This window comes from Hyaena hyaena, unplaced genomic scaffold, assembly GCF_003009895.1.
Source record: "Hyaena hyaena isolate Hyena2069 unplaced genomic scaffold, ASM300989v1 scaffold_9, whole genome shotgun sequence".
NCBI lineage: Eukaryota > Metazoa > Chordata > Mammalia > Carnivora > Hyaenidae > Hyaena > Hyaena hyaena.
The window spans coordinates 1,678,535-1,702,203 of record NW_024080641.1 but is presented as its reverse complement, the minus strand read 5'-3'; the positions used below and the strand labels follow the sequence as shown (position 1 = coordinate 1,702,203).

Below are 23,669 nucleotides of genomic sequence, written 5' to 3'. Positions count from 1 at the left end.
AATAAACCAACTAGATCTAACAGACATAAACAGAATACAATCTACAACATCAGCACATATATTCTTCTCAAGAGCACATGGAGCATTTTCCAGTGTATATCTTATATTAGGCCATAAATTAAATTTCAACAGATTTTAAGAGGTAGTTATCATATAAAATATCTTCTCTGACCACGAAGTGATGAAGTTAAAAATCAATAACAAAGTAAAACTGGAAAATACACAAAATTTTGGAAATTAAAAAACATACTCTTAAACAATGAATGGCTCAAAGAAGAAATCACAAGGAAAACTATAAAATACTTAGAGGTGAATAAAAATGAAAATACAACATACCAAAAGTTATGGGATACAATGAAAGCAATATGAAGGAGGGTATTTATAGTTATAAATGCCCACATTAACAAACAAGAAAGATCTCAAATCAACAGCCTAACTTTACAACTTAAGGAACTACAAAAGAAGAACAAATTAAACCCAAACCTAACAGAAAAAAGGAAATACTAAAGATCAGAACAGAGATAAATGAAATAGAGAATAGAAAAGTAGAGAAAAATCAATGAAACTGAAGGTTGGTTCTTTGAAAAGATCAACAAAATTGGCAAACTTTTAACTAGATGGATTAAGAAAAAAAGAGAGAAGATTCAAATTACTAAAACCAGAAATTAAAGTGGGGACACAACTTACTCAATGGAAATAAAAAGGATTATGAGAGTACTATGAATAATTGCATACCGACAAACTGTACAACTTAGGTTAAATGGAGAAATTCCTAGAAACACAAAAACCACCAAAACGAAACCTCAAAGAGGTAGAAATCTAACTAGATGTAACTAGTAAGACTGAATCACCAATACAAAAATCCTTCAAGAAGCATCTGCGTGGCTCAGTTAGTTGAGCATGTTGACCATCCAACTCTTGATTTTGGTTCAGGTCATAATCCCAGGGTCGTGGGATCAAGCCCTGAATAGGAATTTGTGCTGAGTGTGGAGCCTGCTTAAGATTCTCTCTGTCTCTCTCTCCCCCTCCCTCCCCGCCTCCATCTCTGCCCCTCTATCCTGCTCAAACATACTCTCTCTAAAAAATCAAAACAAAACAAAAAACTTTCAAAAAAATCTTTGAACAACAAAAAAGCCCTGGACCTGATGGTTTCACTGATAAAATATATCAAACATTTATTTTTTTAATTTAATTTATATATATTTTGGAGAGTGAGAGCATGAGCAGGAGAGGGGGGGAGGGAGGGAGGGAGGAGGAGAGGGGGAGAGGGGAAGAGAGAGAGAGAGAGAGAGAGAGAATCTTAAGGAGGTCCCACATCCAGTGTGGACCCCAACGTGGAGCTCAGTCTCATGACCCTGAGAACATGGCCTGAGCTAAAACCAAGAGTCTGACGTTCAACTGACTGAGCCACCCAGGCGCCCCAATATACCAAACATTTAAAGAAAAACTAGTATCTATCCTTCTCGGACTTTTCCCAAAAACTGAAGAGGAGGAAATACTTTCTAACTCATTTTATGAGGTCAACATTGTCATGATACCAAAGCCAGACAAAGATATTACAAGAAAAGAAAACTATAGTCCAATATCTCTGATGAACATAGACACAAAAACCCTCGACAGGGGCGCCTGGGTGGCTTAGTCAGTTGGGCGTCCGACTTTCAACTTTTGCTTAGGTCATGATCTCACGGTTCAAGCCCCGCGTCGGGCTCTGTGCTGACTGCCAGCTCAGAGCCTGGAGCCTGTTTCAGAGCCTCTATCTCCCTCTCTCTCTGACCCTCCCCTGCTCATGCTGTCTCTCTCTCCTAGAAATAAATACAAATATAAAAAAAAAACCCTCAACAAAATACTGGCAAACTGAATTCAGCAGCATATTAAAAGCATAATACACCATGACAAGAAGAGATTTATTCCTGGAACACAACTATTCAAAACTAACCAAATAAAAGCTATTTCATAAGAATTGAACAAACTAGTAACAGAAGGAAACTATCTTAACATAATAAAAGTCTATACGAAAAACCTGCAGTAAACATTGTACTCAGGGTGAAAGACTGAAGGCTTTCCTTCTAAGGTCAGGAACAAGGCAAGGATACTCATTTTCACCATTCTATTCTATTCATTCTTTTTACCATTCTACTCACCATAGTACTGGAAGTTCTAGCCAGAGCATTTAGGCAAGAAGAAGTAAAAGGCATCCAAGGGAAAGGATTCAGGGTTTGAAACATGGCCGACAATGTGGACCATCAACAACTACCAGCACTGTAGAAGAGCCCTGGATCTCATCAGGCTTAGCCTTGATGAACGAATTCACATGAAAATGAGAAATGACAGAGAACTTAAAGGAAGATGACATGCTTATGATCAGGATTTAAATGTGATATTGGGAGATGTGGAAGACACTGTGATTACTATAGATATTGATGAGGAAACATACAAAGATGTGTGTGTGTATGTATATATATATACACACACATATATATATACACACACATATATATGTGTGTGTATATATATATAAGCATATGTATATATATGTGTGTGCATACACACAAAATGGAATATTCTGATGATTTGTCCCAGGAGATGATGTTGTACCAGTTGCCCCTCCATTAAGAACTGCCTGAAACAGGGGTAGCCTGTGTGGCTCAGTCGGTTAAGCATCCAACGTTGGCTCAGGGCATGATCTTACAGTTGGTGGGTTCGAGCCCCGCATCGGGTTCTGTGCTGGAAGCTCAGAGCATAGAGCCTGATTCAGACTCTGTGTCTCCCTCTCTCTCTGCCCTCCCTGCTCTCACTCAGTCTCTCAAAAGTAAATAATAAACATCAAAAATTTAAAAAAAAAGAATTGGCTGAAACAATGAATTTTTCATGTATGGAATATGGAAGACTTTGTATGGTTGCCTCTTTAAATGTAGAGGACATTCAAAAGAGAAACTTCTGAAAATTCTGATATTAAGAAATGACCAAGGATTCTTCCACTCCTGAAATGAGTTGATTTGCAGATAACTCAAAAATTCTTACACTTGGGGTGCCTGGGTGGCTCAGTCGGTTAAGCAGCCGACTTCAGCTCAGGTCATGATCTCACAGTCCGTGGGTTCGAGCTCTGCATTGGGCTTGGTGCTGACAGCTCAGAGCCTGGAGCCTGCTTTGGATTCTGTGTCTTCTTCTCTCTCTCTGCCCCTCCCCTGATCACACTCTGTCTCTCTCTCAAAATAAAGACATAAAAAAAATTTTTTTTTTAATTCTTACACTAAAGTGCATTTTTTTCCAACCCTTTCAATAAATGTGATCATTCAAAAATAAATAAATAAATAATTTAAAAAGCCATCCAAATTGTAAGGGAAGTAGTAAAGTTATCTCTGTTCATAGATGGCATGATCGTTTATGTTCAAAATCTAATAATTCTATTTAAAAATGTTAAAATTAATAAATGAATTCAGCAAAGTAGCAGGATACAGAATCAACACTCATAAATCAGTTGCATTTCTATATACAGGCAGTGAACAATCTGAAAAGAAAATTATGAAGACAATTCCATTTACTATAACATCAAAAAGAATAAAATACTTAGAAATTAACAAAAGGAATGAAACACTTGTACAACGAAAACTATAAAATATTGCTGAACAAAATTAAATAAGACATAAAGAGAAACATCTCATATTCATGAATTGGAAGACACTGTTAAGATATTAATACTATCCAAAGTAATCTACAGATTTAATGCAATCCTTATCAAAATCCCAGTGACTTTTTAAAAATAGAAATTTTAATTTCCATCCTAAAATTCCTATGGAATCTCAAGGGATCTTGAATAGCCAAATGATCTTAAAAAGGAAGAAAAAGGGGGCAGCTGAGTGGCTCAGTCGGTTAAGAATCTGACTTTGACTAGGGTCATGATCTAGCAGTTGGTAAGTTCGAGTCCCGCAACAGGCTCTGGGCTGACAGCTCAGAGCCTGGAGCCTGCTTCAGAGTCTGTGTGTCTTTCTCTCTCTCTGCACTTTCCCCTCTATCCCTCTCTCAAAATGAATAAACATTAAAAAAATTTTTTTAAAAAGAACAAAGATGAAGGACTCAGAATTTCTGATTTCAAAACATAGTACATGTACAAAGCTACAGTAATCAAAACAATGTGGTACTGGCATAAAGACAAACATATAAACCAATATAATAGAATGGAGAGCCCTTTGCATGCATGGTCAAATGATTTTTCACAATGGCGCCAAGATCATTCAATAGGGAAAGAATAGTCTTTACAACAAATGGTGCTGGGAAAACTGGATATCGGCATGCAAAATAATTAAGTTGGACCCTTACCTAACACCACACACAAAAATTAATTCAAAAAGGATGAAAGACCTAAATATAAGACCTCAAGCTGTAAAACTATTAGAAAAACACATTGAGAAAAATCTTCATGACATTGGATTTGGCAATGATTTCTTGGATATGACACCAAAGGCGGCAACAATACACACACACACACACACACACACACACACACACACGTTAGATATCATGAAAATTTTTTCAAATTCATTTATAAAAAATAATGCCAAGAGTCAAATGCAACTCATAGAATAAGAGAAAATATTTGTGAAATCATATATCTGCTGTATTCATATCCAGAATATATAGAGAATTCTACAATCTGATTAAAAAATGGGCAAAGGAGGGGCACCTGGGTGGCTCAGTCAGTTAAGCATCCAACTTTAGCTCAGGTCATAATCTTGTGGTTCGAGCCCCGCTTCAGGCTCTGTGCTGAAAGCCAGCTCAGAGCCTGGAGCCTGTTTTGGATTCTGTGTCTCCCTCTCTCTCTGACCCTCCCCTGCTCACGCTGTCTGTCTGTCTGTCTGTCTCTCTCTCAGAAATAAATAAAACATTTTTAAAAATCCGAAAAATGGGCAAAGGACTATAATGAGATACTATCTCACACTCATTAGTATGGCTACTCCACGAAAAAGTAAAAAAAGTTAAAAAAGAAAAGAACAAGCGGTGGTGGGGATGTGGAGAGACTGGAACCCCTTGCTCTGTTGGCGGCAATGTGAAAAGTGGTACAGATGCTGTGCAGAAAACAGTATGTCAATTCCTCAGAAGATGTAAAACACAGTGTATCACTCAGCAATCATACTTGCAGTTATATACTCAAAATAACTGGAAGCAGGGTCTCGGTAATGTTTTTGGACGCTCATGTTCACAGCAGTATTACTCACAATAGCTACAACACGTTAAGCCGTCCAAATGTCCATTGAGGGATAAATGGACAAGCAAAATGTAGTTTATCGATGCAGTGGGATACTCTTCAGTCTTAAAAAGTTAAGAAAATTCTGACATACGCTACAACATGGATGAAACTTGAGGATATTATACTAAGTGACTTAAGCCAGGCACAAAAAGACAAAGACTGTATGATTCTACTTCTATAAGGTACTTAGGAGAATCAAAATCATGGAGACAATTATACACAGTTTCAGCTGTACAAGAGGAAGGAAGTATGGAAGCAGGTGGTAGTAAAAACTAATGTATTTATGTACATGGTATTAATGTACTTAATACCACTAAGCTGTATACTTAAAACTGGCTACGATGGTTTAAGTTTATATGTGTATTTTACCACAAAAAGAAAATTGGAAAAAATGGAATTCAAAATGGTATAGCCATAAAGGGTCACAGTTTCTTAAAAATGCTATGGGGCGCCTGGGTGGCTTAGTCGGTTAAGCGACTGACTTTCGCTTAGGTCATGATCTCGTGGTTCGTGGGTTCGAGCCCCACGTCGGGCTCTGTGCTGACTGCCAGCTCAGAGCCTGGAGCCTGTTTCAGAGTCTGCGTCTCCCTCTCTCTCTGACCCTCCCCTGCTCATGCTGTCTCTCTCTCTCTCCCAGAAATAAATAAAAATTTTTAAAAAATGCTAAACATACACTTCCCATATAACCTACCACTCCTAGGTATTTTCCCAAGAAGTTTTGTTCACAAAAACCTGTATGCCAATGTTTATAGCTACTTTATTCATAACTGTTCAAACTGGAAAAATCCACGTTTTTCAACTACTGAATAACAGATGAACTGGGTACACTTGGGAAATGCAATATTAGCAGTAAAAAGGAACAGAAAATATTGATACAATGAACAACATCCATGAATTTCATACATATTATGCAAAATGAAAGAAACAGACTCCAAAGGCTACAGAAAGCATGTTTCCATTTAAATGACATTCAGTCAGGAGGGCTATGACTCTTGAACTCAGGATTGTGAGTTCGAGCCCCACATCAGGTGTTGAGATTACTTTAATTCCTCATCTCCACTTGACAGATAAGAAAGCTAAGGCTAAGGAGAGAAAGTGACTTACTAAGGGTCATAGAACCACCTGAGGGTTTGATATAATAAATAAACACAGATTTCTTTGTCTCCAAATGCTATATTCTCACCAGGCCAAGAATCTGCTCAAGACAGAGACTGCAACAACATTCTATCAGTCAGTGGGTCTGAGATTAGTCTTGCTGCCATGGACACCTACACCTGCGACAGGACACATGGCCATTTCCATATTAGAGGTCTACAGGGTCCTAAAACAGGTTTTGCCTCAGTTTGCCTGCCTAGGCTCTAGGTCTACCTGCCCTATTCCCTAGGTGGGAACACGGGTGGATTTGTAGGTTTGGGGATGGGAAAATTGATAGAGAAAATGATGAGTTCAATTTGGGAAACAATGAAGGTGAGAGCTTGTGGGCACCAACTTCTAGCTGAGAAACAAATGTCAAGAGGATCAGACCACATGACAGGAAAATATGTAAATGTAAAATCTGAGAAGCTAAGTAAAAATGCTACAATTCTGAATTTGAATTGAAAAAATGAGTATGATTTTATGATGTATTTCATCTTAGGAGACTATTTCCTAGCTGCATCTATTGAAAATGCCTAAAAACAATGACCAATGCAGTAGCAATGAACACCCCTAGTAGAAAATTGTGATCTCTAAATACCACTTCCCATCAAAAGGAACTAGGTATCCTTAGAAAAATAGGCGATTTCAGATCTGGGTATGAAATGTACAAATTAATCCCAGACCATAAGGTGATACCAAAAAGCAAAGAAATTATTATAAACTACTGTGGTCTTGTCAAAAGGATTTAGGAGTCAGACTGAAGATGCCCCCCATGTGCCAAAACTGAGATGACTTGAGCATCAGTAAGAATAGGTACAGGACCACCTGGGTGGCTCAGTCAGTTAGGTGTCCGACTTCAGCTCAGGTCATGATCTCATGGTTCACGGGTTTGAGTCCCATGTCGAGCTCTGTGCTGACAGCTCAGATCCTGGAGCCTGCTTCAGATTTTGTGTCTCTGTCTCTGCCTCTCCCCTGCTCACGTTCTGTCTGTCTCTCTCTTTCTCTCTCTCTCTTTCTCAAAAATAAAGAAGCATTTAAAATTTAAAAAAAATAGCTGCAATGGATGGAAACACATCAAATACATTGAGTGCAGAGAGATGCTACAAAGAAAAAACTCAATGATCATTTTTGCAGAATATTAGGCAATAAATTCATTTTTAAGCTGGCAAATGAGGGGAAAGAATCAAAGTTTATTCTTCTTTTCTCATACAAACTGTGTATCAGGGCAACAAATGTTTGTTAAGAGGAAGTTTCTCTTTCTAGAAGTATTCCAGCTAATAAAAAAAAAGGAGAAATGATAAAGCTAGAATACCACCATTTCATAATCTCTAATGAATATGTGTATCTAGACAATGATCATCATGGCTGCTCACATGACAGAGAGAGAACAGTTTTTGTCTCCTGAGAGAAGCACATAAAACCCTTCACAATGTATTCTTGACAGAATATTGACCCTAAAACTAATCAACCTCTTGCCCTAACTACCAATTTATAAGAAATCCAGGGAATGGAGAACATATTAAATGATACCACAGGGAGGAAGTAGCAAATTCCAGATAGGTAGGAATTACAGGACAAATAACCCAGTTTCATCAGTAAATATATTGGGGGCGGGTAGGGAATAGGGCAGGAGATCTATAGATTAAAAGATTCTTCTAAAATAAGTTTATTTATTGAGCGGGGAGGGGCAGAGAGAGAGTGGGAAAGAATCCCAAACAGGCTGTGTGTGTGCAGTGTGCCGCCTGACATGGGGCTCAGTCCACGAGCGGTGAGATTATGACCTGAGCCAAAATCAAGAGTCAAGTTCTTAACCAACTGAGCCACCCAGGTGCCTCAAAAGATTCTTAATGGATACAGCAACAAATTACAACATACAAATTTTACTTGGGTGATGATTCAAACAATCTAAAAAAGTTCTGAGACAGTCTCTCAAATAGTTAAACATAGAGTTGCAATATGATCAAGTAATTCCACTCCTAAGTATATGCCAAGAGAAAGAAAAATGTATGTTCACCCAAAAGACTTTTACATGAATATTCATCACAGCATTATTCACAATAGCCCCAAAGTGGAAACAACCTCAAAATGTCCATCAACTGGATAAATAAAATGTAGTATAACCGTACAATGGAATATTCAGCAATAAAAATAAAATACTGATATATGCTACACATGGATGGAGCTTGAAAACATTATGCTATATGAAAGAAGCCAGTCACAAAGGACTACACATATTGTATGATCTCATTTATAGGAAAGGTCCAGAATAAGCAACTCTGTTGAACAAAAGTAGATTAGTGGTCGTCTAAGGTTGAGGTTGAAGGCTGGAGCACTTGGGGTGACAGCAAGAGAGTGTGGTTTCTTTTGAGGGTAGTGAAAATGTACTAAGATTGACTGTGGTGATGGGTGCACAGGCCTGCCATACTTTACAAGCCACTGAATATATTTTAAATGGGTGAATTGTATGGTATGTGACTTATATCTCAACAAAGCTGTTAAGGGGCATCTGGCTGGCTCAGTCAGTAGGAGCATGTGACTCTTCACCTCCCAGTCATAAGGTGAGCTCCACCCTGGCTGTAGAGATTACTTAAAAAAATAAATAAAATAAAGCTGCGGGGGAGGGGGGGACAGAGAGCCACAACCAGGAAAATCTTACTACTGACTGGATATTTGATGATATTAAAAAGTTCTGTTATTTATTTTAGTTGTGATAACAGTTTTGTCAGGTGTTTGTGGGTTTTTTAAATGTTTATTTTTGACAGAGAGTTAGTAGGGGAAGGGCAGAGAGAGGTTCCGAATCAGGATCCCCACAGACAGCTGAGAGCCCCCACGTGGGGCTCGACCTCACACACCAGGAGATCAGGACCTGAGCTGAAGTGGGACGCTCAACTGACCAGGTGCCCCTTGTCAGGCTTTGTTTTTAAAGGGTTCTTATGTTTTAGACATATGTAGGGACATACCTACAGATGAAATGATAAATTTGGCATTTGCTTCAAAATAATGGGGAGGCCTTCAGTGAGAGGAGTTAAGCTGAAACCAGACTGGTCGGTCGCCAGTCGGTCACAAGATGGGTGATGAGTACAAAGGAATTCATTAAGTTATTCTTTTACATATGTTGGCACCCTTCTGAAATAAAAGGGACAGAAGCCACAGCAAGACTCTGTATCAGGCTACCCCTGACTCGCTATGTGAACCCCTCTTTCTTCTGGGTCTCCTGATGAAAATTAAGGATGACAACAGCTGTATCTCATACCACTCTCGTGTAAGGTCCCGTACCAAGGGACGGGTCTCCATTTTGTCTAACGAGGCCAGAGAGTCCCAAGAGCAGTGCTAAAGAAACGCTGCTCATCACACGCAAGGGTGCTACAAAACCCGACTTTCGACAGTAGGACCCCCCAGAGCTTTCTAGTAGAGACAAGCCTACGATAGGAGTCAGTCTTTGTGTCTCTACTTAGTAGCCCCTACAGCAGTGTGAGATAGTCGCAATTCAAACAGCCTTGCAGTTAGGTGCCAAAAGACATTCGACAAGCAGCCAGAGAAGATGAAAATTGAGAGTGGGAGGAGACACACCAAAACCTTCATTCCACTCCCTTCGGTTTATCCAGTAGGCCCCGACTTTTCAATCCACTCCCCCAAGCAGGTTCCAATCCCAAAGCTGGAAACTGGACGGGGAGGCAGAAAGGAGGATGAACACCTGCGTTCCCAAAAGGAAGGGGGCTTAAAACTATTTGGTCATGAGAAGGCGACGGCCTCTTCCCCCTGAGTTTCACCTTACCCGACTCTATAGCACCAGGCTTCCAGCAGACAGATCGTTTGGATGGGGGTTGGGGTGGTGGTGAAAGCGGGTGAGGGGCGGGGCTACAAGGTACAGGAGCCAATGGGTGATGACCCTTAGGTTCGAGTTCCTTCAGCCCTCCTATCTTCCAAGCTTGACCCGCGAGAAACACCTAGAAACACCGGGAGGCCCCGGGGCTTGGCGGACCACAGCTGTTCCTATTGACCAGCCCCACCCTCCAATGTTAGGATGTCTGCGTTTTCTTCCTTAATCACGGAGTTAGGTAGAAGCGGCTGCCCTGTGGTGGCTGAGCGATTAGAAATACTGCGATCTCTGAGTACTTAAGGGAAACGCATGCCCTGGATCTTTGGGAACCCCAATCACCTCTACCCACAGCTCCCAACCCCAGACGCTGACTGACCCCCATCTCCTTTTGGGAAGTTCCTCAGCTCAGTTGTGGAGTCACCCCTCCAGAAGTTCTGAGAGATTCACTCAGTCATCACTACTAGGCAAATTCATCTGACTCAGCCCTGTCATCAAACCTGCCACGTCTCCTAGCATGCAGATATGGGGCCCTAGTGGGCTCAGCAATACCTAGTTCCCTAAACTACTTACCTTGATTCGCTCTGTGCTGATAGAGCTCTGTGCTGCTTGGGGTCTTCTCTATCCCTCTCTCTCTCACTCTCTCTCAAAATGATAAACTTAAAAAAATAAAAATAACTTTTAGACTCACATATGATTACCATGTCCCACTGGCAAGTGATTAATGTCCTTTACGTCTTTGCTGAAGCCCCATTTCCCGCGTGTCTTGGCCAAAGGCCAGTCCCTAGTAGAGCAAGTCTAGTAATCTAGATCTGAATTTGCCACAGCAAGGAGAGGGCAGGAATTCTGGGCTGGACATTTGGCTCTCAAAAGAATGGAAGACTTTTGGGGAAAAGGCATTTACAGAAAAAAAAATTTCTGACACCCAGTACTTGGAGTCCTGGTGGACTGACGTACTGACCAACATCATTACTCCTCCAGCTCCCTTCCTGGAGCTGGGCAGCCAGTCAAGAAGCAGATTTGGTAGACATTACCGACAGTGAATATGACGGGCATGTGGATATACTGAGGAAGGTGACTGGGAAAACCCAACGGCAGTGGTAACCAGGAAGGATGGGCTTGGGAGGGGGATGCAAAGCCAGGCCCCATGAGTCCACCAAATTATGCCTCTACTCTTAGGAATAATAGCAGTTCTGGGTCTGGGGACAGCAACAGTTACAAGTTAGTATGAGTTGCCTCTTATGCTGCTTCCAGGAATGTGTGATGTCAAGTCAAAAGAATAAAGTTAGGCAATCATACAACAGGTTGATTAGTAACTTGATTACCACCTCACAGGATGCTCTCCTTTTGGACCTCTTTAATGGGTGGTGGCTGGATTAAGGGTAAGGATTTGGAAGATATCATAGGCTTGCCCTGGCTTGTGGAACTGAAGCATCCTGTGGGTGAGGCGGTATACAAAATATGTGGGGATGGGGAGGACAACAGAGATGAAAAGGGCAATCGTCGCAAGCAGCCCCCATGATGGGAATTGGTGAAGCACCTCTTTCAATTGTGGAAAGATGGGAAAGGGGCTCAGAACATCAAAGTCCCCAGAAAAGTGAGGACTGTAGAAGGGAAGGGTGGGAGGGGAACCAGGCAGAGGACTAATGAGTCTTCAGGGAGTCAGAGAATGAGCCGATAGGGTCTTTAGGCCACGAGTAGACTGAAAGATCTGGCCCCCACTCCCTAGGCAGGTCTAGTGTCTGAGGCGGGAAGGTTACACTGAGACCCAGGCCACACAGGTGATGGTCTTCAGAGACAGATGAATCAGAGTAATCACAAACAGGGCTAGAAAGCACCACAGCCAACGGGATGGGAGAGGCGAGGGGTCCGCACATGATCACCAAGTCTTCGAGGAACCTGGGAGGAAGGGCCACAAGACTGTGGGAGGCCTAGTCAGGCCCCATCCAGCCTTGGGGGTGGAGGGCAGCCCAACCTTAGCATCTTTCAAGTATTCTACTTCACCTCCCAAACTCTGCCTCAGCTCTAGACTCATCCTCTCTTATCTTCTCCCTAGTCAGTTTTGCAGCTCAACCCAAGAAAAAATTTTCAAACATCCCTCTACTGCTGAAAATGGTTCATAGGTACCTAATGCCCTCAGGATAAAGGCCAAGTCCCTGTCATTTGTTCTATGAATATAAAAATGTTTATGATGTGTGAAGGACTCTTCTACATGCTGGGTTTCAAAACTAACCAACTCAGACTGAAAAAGAAGGCAACACTTGACTCTCAGGGGGAAATTTTCTTAGTTTCTTCCAGCCCATGTATCTAACCTCCTTTATTGCAAGTTCTCAATTGTAATAAATATCCAAGTGGGGTCTTTTGGACACGAAGGCCCTTCTCTTTGTCCACCAGACTATCTGTCCAGACTATGCTTAGCCATCTTCTCCTTCAGGATTCCCCCCCCCGCCCCCAGGATTCTCCAGGTTCCCCTGAGTGGCCCTGGCTACCTCTACTATAGACTTGCCATCTTGTATTGGGATCATCTGCTTATATATGTCTTCCTCTTTGGCCTCTGTGCTTTTTAAGAAGAGGAGCTCATTCTAATTTATATGTATCCCAGTAACTACAGGCTTTCCTGACACAGAAACAGCCTCAAGAAATTTTTTGAATGAGTTAACCACTCTTTTTGAATGAGGGAACCACTGTCACCTGAAAATGCTGCCACCTGAACCTTCAACCTCTGAATATGTCACTTGGATGTCCGCACACTAGCCTGGTAAAAAGGCAGGTTCGGGAGTCCTTTGTGTTTGATTTTCCCACTCTTCCTTGCACAGTTATGTCTACTAAGTCCCATTCCCTGATTATATTCTTCCCTCTTCCCTGGTGGCTGTTCCTTGAAGAGTTAGATGACATCTCTCAACATACACCTCTACCACGCTAGCCGAAGCTATTAGCTCTCACTTGGAATACTACATTAGCACCCAATGTTCTCCTTGCTTCACTCCTGACTCCTCATAGTCTATTCTCCACACAGGAGTCACAGGTATTTTTTTAAATAAATCTGACAATGTCACTCCCCCACTCCAAACCTTCCAAAGCCTCCTCTCTTGGGCTGCATAAAAAACTAAGTACTGCTATAGCTTAGAAGGTCTTTCATGATTGCCTGTTATCTCTCTGGCTTCATCTCCTAACATTCTACTCCAAGCTCTCTGATCTTGTTCCTCAAAAATTCCAGGAATGATGCTTCCTCTTGCCTTGGCACTCAGTATTTCCTCTGCTTGGAATACCTCCTCAAAACCATGGCTCCTTCCTTCATTTCCTTCAGGAGTCTGCTCAAATGTCACCTTATCGGAGAGGCCTTCCCTGCAATCTGACCTAAATTAGCACCCACACATACTCCCATTCTTGATCCTTTTACTTTACCTCTTGATTTTCTCCTGTCAACTGTCACCACCTGACATTTTTATTCGTTCATGTGGTTACAGCAGTCACCACTACTAGAATGTAAATTCCTTGAGAAGAGGGATGCCTATTTTATTCAATAACCCTGGTGAGTAAAACAGTGCTTGGCACATATTAAGCACTCAAGAAATATGTTAAATTAATGAATAAACAGGTTTCTCCAAAGGCCCTGAGGTTAAGGGTCCCTATATCACTCTAGCTAGGTGACAGCAGAGGCAACAAGAAAGGGGTCAATCTTCCCTATAGACCCACACTATCACCTCCTGCCCCCATAGGCCCAGCCCACAACCATGTTTTCAAATATGATGATGGTGATGATGGGAGGACTGTGCAGTATTCATTCAGCAGGCTGATGAGTAGATCCCTGAAGGTCGAGTGAAGAAGCCACACAGGAACATGAGCCCAAAGACAACCACTGGAGAAGACATTGGATGGGGATGAAGGTCAGAGGTATGGCTGGGTGACAAGGACTAAGCAGAGGTTATAGACCTGGGCTGGGTAAGAGTCTTGGATAAATCAGGATCATTGGTGGGAGCAGGACATTGGTCAGAGTCCTGTAAGCTGACTGTATGTATCCTGAGAGAAAAAAAAAGGTATCCTGGAGTGGGGTGAGGAGCCCTGCATGATCTCTACCATGGCGCTCAGCCCCAATGTCAGCAAAAACAGGAAGAGGATGGACCAGAAGACAGACCCAGGAATGAATGACACAGTTTCAATGAAGGCCACGAATGCAAAGCTTGGGACCTCCTTAACCTGTTGAGGGGAGAGAGGGAAGAGTAAAGTGTCCTTGGACTTAACAAAAAAATACAGACAAGGATACTATCTACCTTCCCTGGAAAACTCCCTAAAAGCTGTGGGCCATTGAGAAAATCAGATCTCCAAGCTGACCTCTGATATGGAAAAGCAGTTTACCTGGCATTACCCGTGGAGGGCATTCAGCAAGCTCTAGTTCTCTGCATCATCAGGGCTGCAGGTTATCCTGGAGCTCCTGGGATTTTTTTCTGGTGCTAGCAAAGCTGAAATTTCTGTTTCACAGAAGGCTTTGAGTAACTCCAGGCCCTCCTCACCTATTTTTACTGACCTTCAAAAACTGCTTCTCTAAGTTGCAGTCATTCAAGTGGCTGAAGACACTGCTCTTCATGCGTTGGGGAAGGCTGAGTCCAGGAGTGGAAGGCAGAGGTTGGGCTGTCAACCAGGTTGGAAGGGGGCTGGGCCTCACAACGTAATTTCCCCACAGCTCTCAGCTTCTCAAGCATTTCAGCATTCCTGGGGATAAGGAGTTGAATCACATAGGACCATTTGGCTCCTTGGGAGATCGGCTCCTTTCCCCTTATCTTCTAGATAAGGAAGGGCATCACTAACCTAGCGTTATTGATCTAGATGCCTTAGAGCCTAGGATCAAACCTAGAAGGTACTCACCTCCAGGATCATGAAGTCAGAGCCCAGAGAAGTTATGATCATGTGGGAAGCCCACGAGGAGTGTTTTCTATTGTCTTCACAGGAACTCTGGGGGTATCTGCTGGTCTCTTATTCACCACCTACCTCTTCCCTTGTTCTCTTCTCAAACTAGTAGGTAAAAGGCAATCTTCCAGGCTTTGCATTACAGAATGTCAGGAAGCACCATTTACTTAAGATTACCACGTACATAACACTGCCCTGGAAGTGAGCTATGTGAGAGAAACTGCTTCTTGGACTTTTTGATCTGAGTCCTACTCACCTATTTAGCCTTATCTTCCTCCCATGATCCTCTGAACATTTCATGTTCTAATCATGCTTAACTACTTACAATTTCAGAGCTAGCCATGCTTTTTCATGCCCAAGACCACCTCTACCTCCACTACCATTCTTCACTTGACCAATTCCTACAAATCCTTAAAAATCCAACTCATTGCTCTATACAGATTACAGTAGAAGGCTTGACAAAACTTACTCATAAGAGCAAAATCCAAGGTGCAGGGTACTAAGTATAGCTTGATCACATTTTAGAAAACAAAATACTGTATGTCCCTTTGGTAACAGGCAAGTCAAATATTTGGATCAACCCTCTCACTGTAAATAACTTAAAAAGTCTAAAAAATATTTTAATCTTCTTAATTAAAGTATTGAAAAAAATGAGGAATTATTAGACAAAAACTGAAGTGCAGACAAAGACAGTGGGGAAAGGGGACTTCCAAAGCAACTTTTCCCCGAAGGTAAAAGTCAAATACAGTAAACTATACCCCTAGTTTCCGATTTTATGACCTTAAGAAATAAAAGGAGAATGGGGGTCAGATATAAAGTACCAGAGCCTGCACAAAGTAAGAATCAGGCCATAATGTCCCCCTAATCTCATACTTCAAAGGGCTACACCTTCTAGTATAAAAATAAACCAGAAGCTTACACCCAACCCTTCCACAAAACAGAATGGCAAAGAAGGTTGCTGCAGAAATGATCAGAACAAAGGGAAATGTTTTAAAGTTGCTGACATGGGGCACTAGGTGGCTCAGTCGGTTAAGCATCAGACTTTGGCTCAGGTCATGATCTCGCGGTTCACAGTTCAGCCCCGCGTCAGACTCTGTGCTGACAGCTCAGAGCATGGAGCCTGCTTTGGATTCTGTGTCTCCCTCTCTCTCTGACCCTCCCCAGGTCACACTCCATCTCTCTCTCTCTCCCAAAAATAAATAAACATTAAAAAATATTTTTTAATCAAACAATTGAAAACTAAACATTAAACAATTTTGAAAGAGCCAGAGAAAAATGACACACTACATATTGAGGAACAGCAATCTGAAAGACTATAAATTTCTCATCAGAAATGAAGCCCAAGAGCAAACAGTACATTTCTTTCTTCCTTCCTTCCTTCCTTTTCTTTCCTTCCTTCCTTCCTTTCCTTCTTTCTTTCTATCTATCTATCTATCTTGAGAGAGTGAATGTGCGAGCAGGAGAGGGGCAAAGAGAAAGGGAGAGAGACTCCCAAGCAGGATCTGCACTAGCAGCAGTAGTGCCCAATGAATGGCTCAAACTCACAAACGGTGAGATCATGACCTAAGCTGAAGTCAGATGCTTAACTGACTGAGCCCCCCAGGTGCCCCTGAAGTAGAAACTTTCTACAGCAGACTGTAGAAAGTTAAGCGCACACTTTTGTTGGGTTGTCCTCCTAGTGAGTTTTAGGAGTTCTTTACATATCCTGAATATAAATGTACGGAACATATAAATTTCCCCAGTACTGGGACATGCATTTTCATTATTTTCATAGGTATCTTTCCAAGAGAAAATGGTTTGAATTTTTTAAAAATGTTTTATGTTTATTTATTTTTGAGAGAGACAGAGACAGCGCATGAGCGGGGGAGGGGCAGAGAGAGAGGGAGACACAGAATCCGAAGCAGGCTCCAGGCCCTGAGCTGTCAGCACAGAGCCTGATGCGGGGCTCGAACCCACAAACTGTGAGATCATGACCTGAGCCGAAGTTGGACACTTAATTGGCTGAGCCACCCAGGCGCCCAGTAAATGGTTTGAATTTTTATGGCATCAGGTTATTGAGTGTAACAAGGCTTTACGTACTAAGGGGTGAAGAGAACTCTAAAGAATAGAGGAGCCACTGATCTACAGGACAGCAGGCACTACCACCAGGCCTTAGATGATCTAAGAAAGGAATGAACAGGGGAGAGTGATTCCCAGGATATACTATTAAGTGAAAAAAGGAAAAAACTAACTTCTGCATAAGAAAGAAGGGTAAAAAGGGGAGGCTGGGTGGTTCAGTCGGTTAAGCCTCTGACTTTGGCTCAGGTCATGATCTCATGGGTTGGTAGTTCAAGCCCTGTGTTGGGCTCTCTGCTGACAGCTCGGGCCTGGAGCCTGCTTCAGATTCTGTGTCTCCCCTTCTCTGCTCCTCCCCCCACTTGCATTCTGTCTCTCCCTCACCCTCTCTCAAGAATAAACATTTAAAATATTTTTCTTTTATTTTTTTTTATTTTTTAAATGTTTTATTTATTTCTAGGAGAGAGAGAGAGACAGCATGAGCAGGGGAGGGTCAGAGAGAGAGGGAGTCACAGATTGAAACAGGCTCCAGGCTCTGAGCCGGCAGTCAGCACAGAGCCCGACGCGGGGCTCCAACCCACGAACCGCGAGATTATGACCTAAGCGAAAGTCGGACACTTAACTGACTAAGCCACCCAGGCGCCCCTTTTTCTTTTAAATAAAAAGAAAAAAGGGTAAATAAAAAATATATACATCTTTCCCTTTGTTTTTACAAACAAACACAGGAAGGAAATATAAAAAAATAATTAGATTGGTTACCTACAAGGGATAGATGAGAAATGGGATGAAGTGCTGGTGAAACTTCTCTGAGTGTCCTTTTGTATAATCTCTTCTGAAACCACAGTAATGTTTAACATTAAAATAAAGTAAAAGTTTGGCAGGACATTAAAATTCCATACAAACCAAAAAATGAACATAACTGTACTTCAAGTGAGTGCCAATCATACTGTATGAAGGAAAAAGAACTAAATCAAGTAATTCTTGAACACAGCATTTTGACTATAAAATTCAGGATAAAGACAAAAAGTTGTCAACAAATGCTGAACTCTGGGATTAGTATGTTTGTTTCTGCAATAGAATGAGCTAGCAATTCTGCCACTATTTGCCATGCATTCTAGCATGGAAACTAAGCAAGTGTGTGTGTGTGTGTGTGTGTGTGTGTGTGTGTGTGTGTGTGAGAGAGAGAGAGAGAGAGAGAGAGAGAGAGAGAGAGAGAAACACAGACAGAGAGACAGATCATTACAATCCTAATAACACTGTGGAGGGTAACCTGGCCTTATACGGTGAAGCTACACATGTGGTAGAAACAGGATCGTAGTGTTTGGCAGCTCCTCCCATCAAGAGGTAAAGTCTATTTCTCCACCCCTCGAATCTGGGGTGGCTTTGTGACTTCCTTTGACCAAAGAAATGTAGCGGCAATGACAATGAGAGCATTCCCACGCTTAGGCTTGCTGATTCCACCTGTGTTCTCTGTGAGCGGTCATGTGAGGAAGCCCGAGCCAGTCACACAGAGGGGCCTCCTGGAAGAGAGCAGGCCTTGCGGACCCACCAGCACTAGAGAGTGCAAGGGAGCCCCGTCAACACCACTTGCTGCAGAGCAGTGGAGTCCCAGCTGGGCCAAGCTGAATGCACACATGTGAGTTAACCCACAAGCCCGATAGAAGAACTTTCCAGGCAACCCACAGAATCATAATAAATCATTCTTGGTTTCAGCCATTTACTTTTGGAGTGATTGGTCACACAGTAATAGGTAACTCTGCATCAACAGTCTCACTCAGAGATACGTACCCTACACAGATGGGCACGTGTGTGGTGCATCAGGAACATGTGTAAGGATGGCATGGTTTTAATAGCCCAAAATTGGAAAGGCTCCAAATAGTCAATAGTATAACAAATAAATTGTGGTATATTCATACACTGGAACATTATACATCATTAAAAGCACAGACTAGAAGGATGAATCTTACAAACATACGTTGAAACAAAAGAAGGAAAACACAAAACATTGAGAATGTATATGTAAATAAACATATTAAACTATATAAACGGACACAATAAACTATACTGCTTCATGTAAGCATAGAACTAAAGCTATGTTGCTCAGATACACATACATAGATAATAAAATATAAATAAAAACAAAGAACCAATTATCATAAAAGCCACAATAGTTATTGTGAAGAAAGAGTTTATAATTAGAGATTCATAGAGAGCTTCTATGGGTCATTCTAGTTCTTAGCATGGGTGGTGTTTATTTTATAGTTATTTACACTGCGTATATTGTTTTCCGTGTGTTTCTATTTATATGTAATACCTCATAATAAAATGTTTTTTAAACATTAAAGAATACCATTACACTCCCATTAGACTGGCAAAAATTTTAAAGTGTGACCAAGTCTAATCAAATGTGTAGAGGGGCACCTGGGTGGCTTAGTCGGTTAAGCGTCCGACTTTCGCTTAGGTCATGATCTTGCAGTTCATGGGTCATGATCTCTTGGTTCGTGGGTTCGAGCCCCGCATCGGGCTCTGTGCTGACTGCCAGCTCAGAGCCTGGAGCCTATTTCAGAGTCTGTGTCTTCCTCTCTCTCTCTGACCCTCCCCTGCTCACGCTGTCTGTCTTTCTCTCTCTCTCTCCTAGAAATAAATAAAAATATTTTTAAAAAAATGTGTAGAGGGGTGCCTGGGTGGCTCAGTCAGTTAAGCGTCCGACTTCAGCTCAGGTCATGATTTCACAGTTTGTGCGTTCAAGCCCCGCGTCAGGCTCTGTGCTGACAGCCAGCTCAGAGCCTGGAGCCTGTTTCAGATTCTGTATCTCCCTCTCTCTCTGACTCTCCCCTGCTCACACTCTCTCTCTCAGAAATAAATAAAACATTTAAAAAATTTTTTTAAAAATGTGCAGAAAGTGGAATACGTGGAATGCTTACACATCTTAAACCATCTTGGTAATGAAACAATACATGGTGAGACTAAAGGTGTGTGTGCCCTACCTAGCAATTCCATTCCTAAGTATACACCCCAGAGAACTCCTGCACATATGCACGTGAATATGCCCGGGTTAATTCTAGAAGAAAAGAGTGCTTATTTGCATGGGTTAGGATAACCAGGAACAATTTCAGCTTAGGTTTGTTTCCTCTGGGAGTCCTTCTCTGACTAGCCCAGTCAGAACTAATGGCTCTGTCTTCTATACTCCCATCACCCCTGTTATTAGTGATCAGGAGTCTGTAACTATCTGATTACACAATTCCCCCCACTTCCTCCCTCCAAAAACTGAAAACTCAGTGAAAACAAGAATTGTGGTCTGATTCACCTGTCCACATCTCTGTGGTACCCAAAGAGTCCTTTCTAAATGTCTGATGAGTGTTTTTGAAACTAATGCCTAAAGAATGAAAAACTGGGGTGAGGAGACAATAAAAAGTCTCATTCTGAGAGTCCTTTATGGTGGTTAAGTGCGATAGATTGACAGAAATCCCTAAACAGGAGTTGAAAGTTAAGAGTGAAAACATTCAGCAAATGGAAAGTTCTCCAGATGGGTGTGCTCTTAGATGCTGAGACTAGAGTAATCTTGAATGCTTGCCACTTTTAGCCTCTCTCTTTGGTGGTACTCTGAATTGGATGATTGGCAATCTCTGAGTTTGAAGATGTCTAGGGCCAGAGAGGGGCTCTTGGCAAGATATTATATGACAGAGATTCTACTGTCTCTGTGTTCTGCTCCACGGGAGAGTAGAGACTTGCAAGTGCACCTGCGGTTGCCAGGTGTGGACAGGAGTCTCTGGAGCACCTTGAAAGTTCAGGTCTCTGGGTTTTGTAGCTCCCTGGGGCTGGGAGCCTCAACTAAGGGGCTGGCATTACTTCTCACTGCAGCAGTGCATGACGACTGTGGCCCAAAAGCCCAGGACATAGAAGTAGAAAGATGTGACCAGCAGCATGGTGAGCAGGCTGACCAGAACCACAATGAAGGCACCAATGAGACAGTTGCTGGATGGGCACAGGCGCAGGGATAAGGAGGCAACAGGGCCAAAGCCTAGACCCAAGGCAAGCAAGACTTGGTTCCCTGCTTGACACCATACATCCATGTTGTACACAGCTGATATCTAAAAGGGGGAAGACCCGTATAAAGGGATATGTAAAAGGAAAGGAGAACCTTAACAGGTATAGGGGGAAGGACAAGGGTAATAACGGGAAGGATACCCTAAAAATAGACAATAGGTGTCCGCCAAGGCCTGGTAGGGGAGTGAGGAAGATGTATTTTACCTTGAAAAGCATCAAATTCTAAAGCCCAACTACTGCCCCTTCCAGCAGTAGACTCTGGATGAGGAAACAGAGGATGATGCAATAGGAGACTGGTACCAAGACTTACATTACCTGAACTGAGAATGGGACATATCAACAACCATGTACCATGAGGGGTCAACCAACAGGGTTCGATCCCCAGCAGGGATCGAAAGTTCTGAGTCAGAAGTGAGGAGGAGACATTTTCAGCAAGGGTCAAGGGCTGGTGGGAGCAAAAGGCCAGAAAGAGCGAGACATTAGGAAATCAGTGATAACAATGTTAGATGAAGTCTAAGGCATCCAAAACTGTCAGTGGTGGCTTACTTTCCCAGTGAACTTGAGCCCATTAATAATGAAATAACCAACAAGACACCAGGACACCAATAAGAACAAGTTCAGACTGAAGACTGGTGGCCCACCGTCCTCAATTCTGTCTGAGGCCTTCAAGGTCACCTGGTACCAGAAGTACATGGAAGGTGTTGTCTGTGCACATTCAGGATCTGGGGGGACCTGGCTTTGGACATGCCTGCCAGACAGGGTGACCCCTCCCTCTTCTTTAGCTTTTCCCCCTCTTCCTCCATCCCTTTCCCCCATCCATTTCTTCTTCTTCCTAAGGTTTTCCTCTTTATCCCTCCTCACTCCTTTCTCCTCTTCCAAATTCCCTACCAGCTCTTTTCCCTTTCTACTCCTCCTCTCTCACTTCTTCCTCACCAAAGTCACTGGAGTTCATCAATAAGCAATAGTTGTCCCATGGAACTGGAAACTGGAAGGACTGGGCCAAGTAAGACAGGATCCAGGCACTGACCACATTCAAGTATAAGCTGGTAACGAAGCACACCTGAGGGCCAACCAGAATCTAATCATGAGGAATCATCAGACAACACAAATTAAGGAACATTCTATAAAATAACTGGCTTATATTCATTAAAATTAGTCAAAGTCATGCACATAAGAAAGATGAAAGAATTGCAAGACTGCAATCACAACTGAAAGTCTGAAATTATGTGAAAATAAGAAGTTAATACTGGGAGCGCCTGGGTGGTTCAGTCGGTTAACCGTCTGACTTCAGATCATGTCATGTTCTCACGGTTCGTGGGTTCGAGCCCCGCATAGGGCTCTGTGCTGGCAACTCAGAGCCTGGAGCCTGCTTCATATTCTGTCTCCCTCTCTCTCTGCCCCTCCCCCCTTGTGCTCGCTCTGTCTCTGTCTCTCAAAATTAAATAAATATTTTAAAAAATTTTAAGTTAATACTGGAGTTTGAAAAGCAGCTGGATTAGACTTTCAGTTTCCAGTTCACATGTTAGGAACTTGGAAGTCACCACTCCATCCTAACAAGTAAAAAGCTGAACAGGCTACAAATCAATAACTCCTCTTGGATCCCTAAGGGAGGTGGGGGCACAAAGCAAACCACTGCCCCCAAGACTGACAGACAGTCAAATACAAAGACTGCCTGATTACTGGAGCAGAAACTCAGGAGGAGAAACCACCATTGAACCAGTACCAGAAAGGGAAAAACTCTATTATAATTGACATTGCTAGAGGCTCAGTGTGGACAATCTGAGAGTTTAAAACTCCAGGGGGACCCAGTTACAGGGGTGGGACACATTTTGATGAGTTTGACCTCCAGGATCCTGACCAAGTTCTCACAGAATATAGGCTGAAAATCCCTTTGGCTTCCAGAAGGGAGACGAAAAAGGAACCATACTGAAACACTCCAGGGCACTCTATTCTTAACAAGGCCTGCCCTCAGGAGACTAGTGAACCAGAGCCTAATCTGTAGCTAATCAAAGTCATTCTGACCTAGGGGAAAGAAAATATCAACTCCAGCTCACTCCGGCCATCCTGTCCCGGCCATCCTGTCCCGCCTAAGAGGAAGGAAAAAAAAAAAAACAACAACCAAGAAACTCTTGTGAAATTCAGTCTAGGGCCACAGGCTCACTAAGAGGCTGAGACCTAGCACAGAACAGCTTCCCTTCCCCACACCTTATCATCACATTACTTACAGGCCTACTTTACAGCAGCAACTTTACCCAGTACATCATTTCCAGCTAACAACAACAAAAATTTACAAGGCATACCAAAAGGCAAGAAAAAACCATAAACTGAAGAGACAGAGTGAGCATCAGAACCACACATGGCAGGCATGGGACTATCAGACTGGGACTATCAGACTGGGAATTTGAAACAACTAGGATTAATTTACTAAGGGCTGTAATGGATAAAGTAGACAGCATACAAGAA

General features: G+C 42.4%; 2 protein-coding genes across 4 annotated transcripts in view; both read right to left on the bottom strand.

Annotated features, from left to right (window-relative positions):
• LOC120242395 (orphan sodium- and chloride-dependent neurotransmitter transporter NTT5-like) overlaps positions 1 to 10,205 on the bottom strand; it is a 30,157-nt gene extending 19,952 nt beyond the window's left edge. For all 3 annotated transcript variants that reach the window (XM_039248163.1, XM_039248174.1, XM_039248183.1), the window contains exon 1: positions 10,158 to 10,205. The gene's annotated coding sequence lies outside the window, so the exon portion shown is untranslated. The remainder of the gene's footprint in view (positions 1 to 10,157) is intronic.
• Positions 10,206 to 13,899: 3,694 nt separating this feature from the next.
• Positions 13,900 to 23,269, bottom strand: SLC6A16 (solute carrier family 6 member 16). The gene is given in 13 exon segments (XM_039247247.1): positions 13,900 to 13,967; positions 13,970 to 13,999; positions 14,002 to 14,058; positions 14,139 to 14,149; positions 14,210 to 14,258; positions 14,261 to 14,396; positions 14,725 to 14,800; positions 14,802 to 14,909; positions 21,009 to 21,250; positions 21,411 to 21,521; positions 21,753 to 21,928; positions 22,140 to 22,266; positions 23,261 to 23,269. Coding segments are annotated over 13 exon segments (1,200 nt in total).
• Positions 23,270 to 23,669: the final 400 nt, after the last annotated feature.